Source organism: Procambarus clarkii, unplaced genomic scaffold, assembly GCF_040958095.1.
Source record: "Procambarus clarkii isolate CNS0578487 unplaced genomic scaffold, FALCON_Pclarkii_2.0 HiC_scaffold_96, whole genome shotgun sequence".
Lineage (NCBI taxonomy): Eukaryota > Metazoa > Arthropoda > Malacostraca > Decapoda > Cambaridae > Procambarus > Procambarus clarkii.
The window spans coordinates 5,424,385-5,433,806 of NW_027189129.1; the positions used below are offsets into that span (position 1 = coordinate 5,424,385).

At 50.0% G+C, this 9,422-nt stretch overlaps 1 protein-coding gene across 1 annotated transcript; it reads left to right on the forward strand.

Annotated features, from left to right (window-relative positions):
* Positions 1-674: 674 nt before the first annotated feature.
* On the forward strand, positions 675-4,914 carry LOC138360118 (uncharacterized). The gene is made up of 4 exons (XM_069320053.1): positions 675-797; positions 1,098-1,612; positions 1,712-2,198; positions 4,879-4,914. Exons 1-4 carry the CDS (start codon positions 675-677, stop codon positions 4,912-4,914), a joined length of 1,161 nt encoding a protein of 386 aa, XP_069176154.1.
* The last annotated feature ends 4,508 nt before the right edge of the window (positions 4,915-9,422 follow it).

A 9,422-nucleotide genomic window follows, 5' to 3' on the forward strand; every position in this document is an offset into this window, starting at 1 on the left:
CAATAAACATTCGCGCGGGGGTAGTCGCCCAGCTGATCTTGACATTGACGAGAGGGGGAGTGTTGCCAGCTTAGTGAGTGCATATTATACGTGGGAACGAACGACTCCCGCCTGAAACAGCTGATTGCTTATTGATATGACCTTGTGATGTCTTTGAATGAGTTTTAAGTAAAATACAAAATACATTTGTGTTTATGTCATCCCCTCCATATTTCTTGTGGCTATGTAATACCTGAAAGCAGAGAGTGATAGAAGTAAATACTTGCCTGATATCAGATCTATTGAGTGTGTCCTTGCCACTGTTACCACAATTCAACAAATCCACTGATGTGTTACTGGACACCGAAAACACCAGTTGGCGAACTTGTGGTTAATAGTAGAGCCCTATTGTTGGGGCGGGCATACAACAGTTAAGTGAACACGTTGTGTTCCCACTCTTTCTCGATCAGAGGCCGGTTGGGATTGACTGGGATACACTCCTGGCATACAGTGGCGCCGCGAGGATAGAGTGAAGACCCGCAGGGCTACGGTGAGTGACCTTGAGTATACTGTTGCTCACCCGAGTAGAGTGAACCCCGACATTGGCGACCTCGCCAGGATAACAATCGAAATAAAGGTTGCAGTTATGGTACTTGGCAGTGGTATCAGGTACAGGTTATCACTCATAGCACAAGATGGAGGATGATAAAGTAACAAGGTTCATTGACACTAGAGATGAGCAGGTGTTGGAGGAGTGCACCAAGGCCAAGTTACAGGCAGTAGCAGACCATTTTGGGATAAAGCTGAGATCTTCCAGAGTAGGAGAGAGAGGACTGGAGATCATGGCACAGCTCAGGGCACGAGACGAAGCTTTGGGGGAGGAACGGCCACAAACACCTGCCAGTGTGGGAGAACACCTGAGCATTGGTGGAAGCAGCAGGGGATCCAGCGGCAGCAGGCGCAGCCTCAGACTGGAGATAATGAAGCTGCAGCTGGAAGCACAGCAGCGCAAAGAAGAGCGAGAGGCACAGCAGCGCAAAGAAGAGCGGGAAGCAGAAGCACAGCTGAAGCGTGAAGAGCGAGAAGCACAGCTGAAGCGTGAAGAGCGAGAAGCACAGCTGCACAGGGAAGAACAAGAGCGAGAAGCACAGCTGTGCAGGAAAGAACAAGAGCGAGAAGCACAGCTGAAACAGCACGAGATAGAAGTTAGGCTGAGACAGCAGGAGATAGAAGCTAACAAGCAGGTGGAGCTGAAGCGAGCTGAACTAGGACTAGGTGCACCTGCTCCGCCGCAACGGGAAGATTGCCGAGTGAGGGAGCGAGATCTGCCGGTCTTTATACCAAATGAAGCTAAAGGTTTCTTCGACCACTTCGAGAAGATCGCTACCTTGAAGAAGTGGCCGAGGGCGGAGTGGGCGGAGTTGGTTCAGAGTAGGCTCACCGGTGAAGCTCGTGAAGCCTACAACATGCTCGACCTCGGAGAGTGCACCGACTACGATTCTGTAAAGAGAGCTGTGCTCCATTCTTTCAAGCTCACGCCGGAATGTTACAGGAAGAGATTTAGGGAGTCTACCCGTTTGCCAGGAAAATCTTATGCGGAGACGGCGAGGGACATGGAGAGGAAGTTCCTTAAGTGGCTGGACTCTGAAGGAGCGAGGTCGGCTGAAGAGGTCAAGAGGCTAATGGTCATGGAGAAGTTTATGTCCGTGCTCTCTCCTGAGATCAGGGTTAGAGTAAAGGAGGCGGACATTAAGGACCTGAGAGCCGCAGCCGACAGAGCCGACATGCTGGAAGAAGCCCTGCGACCATACCGTGAGGGACGGCGCCGACAGCCCATACGCTCTGGATATGGCAGAAGATATAGAAGGACGGACGGATGGAGGACAGGAGCAAGTTCTCCTGAGTCCCACCTCTCAAGTGGAGACAGGAGAGGTTCAAAGACTGCTGTGGAGCCGGTAGAGAAGTCCCAAGCTGAGAGCTCAAGAGTTGTTGCCGAAACCGAGGAGTCGATGAATGGCGCGAGGAGGATCCACAGAAGAAGAAGGGTCCGCTGCTACAACTGTGGAATATTCAGACATGTCATGCGGGAATGCAGACACCCTGAGCAGCGGGGGAACATTGCTTTCGTGAGGGTCGAGGACCCGATGGCCGAGTGGGTGCGGGATGAACCCGTACTGAGTGGGGAGAAGAGAGTTCACCCATTCGTGTGTCAGGGAACCGTAAGGATGGGGGACGCAGACCCCATCCCGGTGAAGATATTAAGAGACACTGGGGCAGATTTTACCCTGGTGAGTGAAACCCTGTTCCCCGAGGGTTACGAGAGTTCCAGTGTGGGGATGGCAAGTGTGACCACTGTGGGAGGCCCGGTGAGGATGCCCCTACACCAGGTGACTCTGAATTCTGATTATGGCTGCCAGACCCTTGTGGTGGGGGTCTGTGCATCGATGCCCAAGATGGAGGCACAAGTCATCTTGGGGAATGACGCATGTGGAGGATATGTCCTCCCGAATCTCGCGAAAGGCGAGGAGTGCATAGAGCACTATGAGGAGACAGGCGGAATGTTAGACGCCTGTGGGGACGAGAAAGGAATCGCCACGGCGGCGTTCCCGGTTTATGCTGTGATGCCGAGGCAGTGCGAAGGACACGGAGGGTGTGGATCTGATAGGGCTGACGAGGAGACGTTCGACAGTCCGGAAATCGATCACCTCTTCATGGAACCCGGAGAACGAGTGGAGGGCGAAAGCATCCCGGATGGTGAGATGCAAGTAACCCTCACCAGTTCTCTAGGGGTAGACCGCACTCGTCTCGAAGAGCTGCAGCAGATAGAGTTCCCCGAATTGATTCATGAGGCCAATGAAGGACGTGTTGGTCCTGAGAGGGCCACTCATTGTTACGTACAGGACGGCATGCTGATGAGAGTGTTCTGCACAGAGCAGGGAACTGAGTGTGATGAAGCAGTATGTCCTGCGTTGTTTGCCATGCATAACACAGTGGTGGAATCGTTAGGTTTCTCATCTTTCCAGCTGGTGTATGGACAGGGGGTGCAAGGTCCTCTGTCCATGCTGAAGGAACAATGGACATCAGGAGTGACCGTGGGAACGGTCGACGGATACGTAAGGAGCATCTCGCATTGGCGGCAGGAATACTGGTTGGAAATTAAATTCATCCGATGGAAAGACAACGTGGTAGCAGATGCCCTGTCCTGTATGCACTAACCAGACATGACTCTTATTTTAAGGGGAGGGGTATGTGACGGTGTTCCCCCCCTTATATTTCTCCCACGCCTGCAGTAAGAGTCATGTCCACTTTACCCAAGCGTTCTCTACGTCGCAGGCATCAGTTTGATATATGTGGGAGGAAGTAGTGTTCTCGTAGTGCCGAGAAATTCATAAAAGAAGAGTATTTTGGGCTGTGGTTTAGGCCCTTTAGGAAGCCAAGATTGCGCTGGCTCTCCTGTTTCCCCGCCAAAACTGTGTGACGTCAGTGACACCGGATTGGGCACCGACAGCAATGTGGCACAGGGAGCCAATGAAAACCTCCCGTGGCGAATATGACGTCACGAAGGAAGGGGGGTCCGGTCATCGCGCTGCGCTGGCGCCATCAGTCTAAGACAGCACGTCAAGGAGGTCGGACGTGCGCTGGGGGGTCCTTTCAGTTGGACAGTTTACCCCGACTTCGGAGGATTTACGCATCACCCGTGGTCTGCCAACACCTGTGGGGTCTTCCTTCGTTCATGTGTTGAACCGAAGAAGGAATTGACAGGATATTGAGCAACAAGTGCTCCAGGAACAGGTGTTGTGCAAGAGTGGAGTCTAGGCAGCGACGTATGCGACGGCTGATAGCTCCACAGTGATGACGTAGTTGCTGAACCAATCCTCCGTGAGGGAATCAGTCTGACATGACCCGTCAAGGTAGTTGGACGTGCGAAGATTGGTCCTGTCAGTTTGACAGTTGATTCCCGCTCCCGTGGATTTTACGCGTCACCCGAAGTCTGCCAGTACTCTGTGAGGTCTTCCTTCGTTCGTGTGTTGAACCAGAGAGGGAATCGACAGATATTGAGCAACAAGTGCTCCAGGACAGGTACTGTGCAAGAAGAAGTGAAGTCTGTGCAGTGACGTATACGACGTCTGAGGCAGTTCACCCGTTTGTGACAGCGTAGTGGCTGAACCGAGCCACTGGGAAGCAGAGGAAGAAGAGAACTATTCGGGAATCCGAACGACTGCAGCCGAGACGTAGGCGGGCAGCCGTAGCTGGGAGGAGAAGTTGACGGCCGGGAGACCGACTCCAACCCTACAAGAAGTCGAGGAGGAGCACGGACCTGCTGGGAAAAGGCACAGAGATGACGCGCTTACGGTGGGACATTGATTGAGTTCCTTGAGGACACGACAGTGTGTGTATGGGGGCGTTCCCGACACGAGGCAGGAGCCAGGACCAGGAGCTACAACTCAACTCTCATCGAAGGATAGGTGGAAGTAGGTGATTCTAGTTTCCCTCCCTATTCCCCTTTAGTCAGCTATATTATTTAGTCTGAGTATTTTGTATGTCGTGAGCAAGGCTCACCTATGTCAAGGTAAGGCACCAGTGTGCAGAGTGGTACTATAAAGAGTACTCACGATATCTATGATTATTAGTGGGGTGTACAGGCACCCGGAGTAATTGATGAATTTACTGTGTGGATAATGTCTTTCATGAGACTTTAAAGTGATCATATAGTGAGAGAAAATATATATATTATTATGCCAGTATTTGGAAGTTAGGCTATGTGCCCAGTAACTATGTTATTACCATTATTGATGTCTGATTCATCTATATATATATATATATATATATATGTCTATGCTCGTGTATTGAATAATCATTCATGTGTGCAGTGATTAATTGTGGTATCGCCCACAAAAGGAAACACTGAGAACTCCAGTGTTAAATACTTCATAAGTTATCATTAAATGAAGGGCAGTGTGTAATACCATGAAAGTGAATTATTGTCACATTTAATATAGAAATGTTTGATTGAGCCCAAGATCAGTGTAGCGAAGTAATACGTGCTATTGTCGCAAATATTGTGTGTTCGAACTTCTAGTGATCTTTGAGAACTTAAAGAAACAGAGCGCGGGACGCCAGGGAAACAAGCAATAAACATTCGCGTGGGGGTAGTCGCCCAGCTGATTTTGACATTGACGAGAGGGGGAGTGTTGCCAGCTTAGTGAGTGCATATTATACGTGGGAACGAATGACTCCCGCCTGAAACAGCTGATTGCTTATTGATATGACCTTGTGATGTCTTTGAATGAGTTTTAAGTAAAATACAAAATACATTTGTGTTTATATCATCCCCTCCATATTTCTTGTGGCTATGTAATACCTGAAAGCAGAGAGCGATAGAAGTAAATACCTGCCTGATATCAGATCTATTGAGTGTGTCCTTGCCACTGTTACCACAATTCAACAAATCCACTGATGTGTTACTGGACACCGAAAACACCAGTTGGCGACCTTGTGGTTAATAGTAGAGCCCTATTGTTGGGGCGGGCATACAACAGTTAAGTGAACACGTTGTGTTCCCACTCTTTCTCGATCAGAGGCCGGTTGGGATTGACTGGGATACTCTCCTGGCGTACAGTGGCGCCGCGAGGATGGAGTGAAGACCCGCAGGGCTACGGTGAGTGACCTTGAGTATACTCTTGCTCACCCGAGTAGAGTGAACCCCGACAATATATATATATATATATATATATATATATATATATATATATATATATATATATATATATATATATATATATATATATATTGTTGGGGGTTTCACCTCTCTATTATTCTCTACCCTTACTCTGGGGTAAGCAATAGTTATGCTCAAGGTTACTCACCGTAGCCCTGCGGGTCTTCCCTCGATCCTCACGGCGCCACTGCACGCCAGGAGAGTCTCCCAGTCAATCTTAACGGCCTCTTATTAAGAAAGAGTGAGAACACGACTCGATCACATCGACTGTCGTGTGCCCTCCCCAACAATAGGGCTCTACGGTTAAACACAAGATCGCCAACTGGTGTTTAAGGTGGCCAGTAACACCCTCAGTGGACTGGTGTATTCAGTGGTAGCCTTGGCAAGGTCACACTCAATGATCAGGAATCAGGCAGGTACTTATTGTTATCACTCTATGCTTACAGGTATAGTATAGCCACAAGATCAATGGAGGGGATGATAAAAACACAAAGAGAGTTTTGTATTTTACTTAAAATGTATGAAAGATGTCACAAGGCCACACAATAATCATAAATCAACTGATCCTGACTCGGCCGGTAATTCCCACGGATATTATGCGATCACTAGAGGGCAACACTCTCCCCCTCCTCATCAAGTGTCAAGAACAGCTGATCGCAATGGCCTCTCCGCGCGAACTTTGCTTGTTTTCTAGATTCACGCGCGCGGTTTCTTTAAATTTCCAATATTACTAGAAACTCGCACACTCGATATTGGCACAAATAAACCGTATTACTCAGTTACGCTGTACTCAGGCTCAAACAGTCTTTTCTACAATCAATTCTACAATGATTCACTGTAATGGTCTTACACTGTTATTTATCCAACAATATATTATGAAATATTAACACGGGAGTTTTCAGTACTTTCTCTCGTGGGCGATAACGCAATGATTCACTGTACTCACAAATGATTATTCACTGAATGGACATAGACATATATATGGTATATAAATCAATCATCAATACATGGAAAATAAATAGTTTCTGGGCACATAGCCTAACCTCCGAATACTGGCATAATATTATATATAATTCACCACTATATGTTCATATCAAAATCTATAGAAAGATATACACAACACAGTAAATTTATCACTGGTTCCTGGTGCCTGTACACACCAATAATCAACATGAATATTACAAGTACTCTTGATAGTACTGTCTAGCACACTGGTGCTTTACCGTGACATAGGTGAGACTTGCTCACGACATATAAAATCTTCGGGCTAGATAATATAGCCAAATAATATAGCTAACTAAAGGGGAATGGGGAGGGAACTAGAACCACCTACTTCACCCTATCCTCCGATGAGAGTCGAGATGTAGCTCCTGGTCCTCGTGTCGGGAACGCCCCCACACTACACGTCGTCGTGTCCTACCAGAGCCTCTCGTCGTCCCACCGTTTAGCGCGTCGTCTCCGTGCCTCCTCACTGCAGGTCCGTCCTCCTCCTTGACTTCTTGAAGGTTGGAGTCGGTCTCCTGGCCGTCGTCTTCTCCCAGCAACGGCTGTCGCCTACGTCTCAGCTACAGTCGTTCGGTTTCCCCAAATAGTCCTCTCTTCCTCAGCTACCCAGTGGCTCTGTCAGCCACTACGCTGTCACGAACTGGTGAATTGCCACAGACGTCACGTACGTCACTGCACGGCTTCAATGCTACTGGCACAGTACCTGACTGGAGCACTTGTTGCTCAAATAACCGTCAATTCCCTCTTCTGGTTCAACACATGAACTAGGGAAGACTTCTCAGAGCACTGGCGGACTTCAGATGACGCGTAAATCCACGGGAGCGGGAAACTACTGTCCGACTGACAGGACCATCCGTCGCACGTCCAACCTCTATGACGTGTCGTGTTTGACTGCTGGCGCCAGCCCGGCGCGCTGGCCGGACCCCCTTCCTTCGTGACGTCACTTTCGCTACGGGAAGTTTTCATTGGCTCCCGGTGCCACATTGCTGTCGGTGACCAATCCGGTGCCACTGACGTCACACGGTTTTGGCGGGAGATCAGGGAAGCCAGCGCCATTTTGGCTCCCTAAAGGGCCTAAACCACAGGCCAAAATATCACTATTTCACAAATTTCTCGGCTCTCCGAGAACACTTCACTCTCTCCCATATATCAAATTGTAGCCTGCAACGTAGAGAACGCTTGGGAAAAGTAGACATGACTCTTACTGCAGGCGTGGGAGAATTATAAGGGGGGGAACTCCGTCACATACCCCTCCCCTTAAAATAAGAGTCATGTCTGTTTAGTGTATGCGGGATAGGGCATCCGCTACTACGTCGTCCTTCCCCTTTATGTGCTTGACCTTGATCCTTGTCAGACTCTCAGTGCGGGTGAGACTGGTGCCGTCCGCCCTGGACCACTTACTTTCCTCCTCCGGGAGTTCTCGGTCCCTCGGTACACTCAGACCCGTCTTCCGCTGGGTTTCTCGGGACATCGTTCCGTCCTGCTTGGCGGCTCTTCCTTCCACAGTGAAGAAAGGTCTCAGGCGGTCTGCGCGACACACCTGTTTCTCTCGGGGTCCATCCGGCTTCCCAATCTCGTACAACACTGGACCCAACCGTCGCAGCACTCGGTATGGTCTCTTGAACCGCGACCTGGTCACTCTACCTTTACCTGGCAGCACAACCAATACTTGGGATCCGATCTGAAAATCCCTCTGCGCAGCTCTCCTGTCGTACCACTTCGACATCTTACGTTGCGCCTTCTTCAGGAGTTTCCTAGCCAGTCCCTTCGCTCGAGTGAGACGTTCTTTGAACTTCTGGACATATTTAATCACCGTTCCCACGGTCGCTCCTGGTGTCCATCGTTCCTTCAGCATGGATAGCATGGCATATATAATATAGATAAATGGAAAGTAAGCCTTCTCAGGACCCACACGTCCTCCTTCGGCCTTACCAACCAATTCGGGGAACTCCTCCTGCCGTGACTCTCCGAGACGAGTGCGGTTTACCCCTGGAGAACCGGTGAGTGTCACCTGCAACTCACCATTCGGGCTACTTCCGCCCTCCACTCGTTCTCTGGGTCCTACGCAGAGGTGATCTGTTCCCAGGCTGTCAGTCGACTCCTCAGCCCCATCAGATCCACAACCTCCTGGTTCTTCGCGTTGTCTCGGTGTCTCAGTACAAACTGGGATCGCCACCGGTGCGATTCCCTTCTCGTCCCCACAGACGTTCAACTCTCCGCCTGTCTCCTTGTACTGTTCTATGCACTCTTCGCCCTTCACGAGATGCGGGAGGACGTATCCTCCACATGCGTCATTCCCCAAAATGACCTGTGCCTCCATCTTGGGCATTGATGTACAGACTCCCACCACTAGGGTCTGGCAGCCATAATCGGAATTTAAAGTTACCTGGTGTAGGGGCATCCTCACTGGGCCTCCCACAGTGGCCACCCGTGCCACCCCCACACTGGTACTTTCGTAACCCTCGGGGAACAGGGTTTCACTTACCAGGGTAAAGTCAGCCCCGGTATCTCTTAGCATCTTCACTGGGATGGGGTCTGCGACCCCCATCCTTACGGTTCCTTGACACATGAATGGGTGAACTTTCTTCTCCCCATTTAGCACGGGTTCATCCCGCACTCCCTCGGCCCTCTGGTCCTCGAACACCACTAAAGCAACGTGTCCCCGCTGCTTAAAGCGTCTGCACTCCCGCGCGACGTGTCCGGGTATTCCGCAGTTGTA

What these genes read in the sequence shown, in the direction of transcription:
- LOC138360118 (XM_069320053.1), top strand. Translation starts at nt 675, where the DNA reads ATGGAGGATGATAAAGTAACAAGGTTCATTGACACTAGAGATGAGCAG. An exon ending in TAAAGCTGAGATCTTCCAGA is followed by an intron (nt 798 to 1,097) that starts GTAGGAGAGAGA and finishes CGAGAAGCACAG; the next exon opens with CTGCACAGGGAAGAACAAGA. An exon ending in CATTCGTGTGTCAGGGAACC is followed by an intron (nt 2,199 to 4,878) that starts GTAAGGATGGGG and finishes CGCCCACAAAAG; the next exon opens with GAAACACTGAGAACTCCAGT.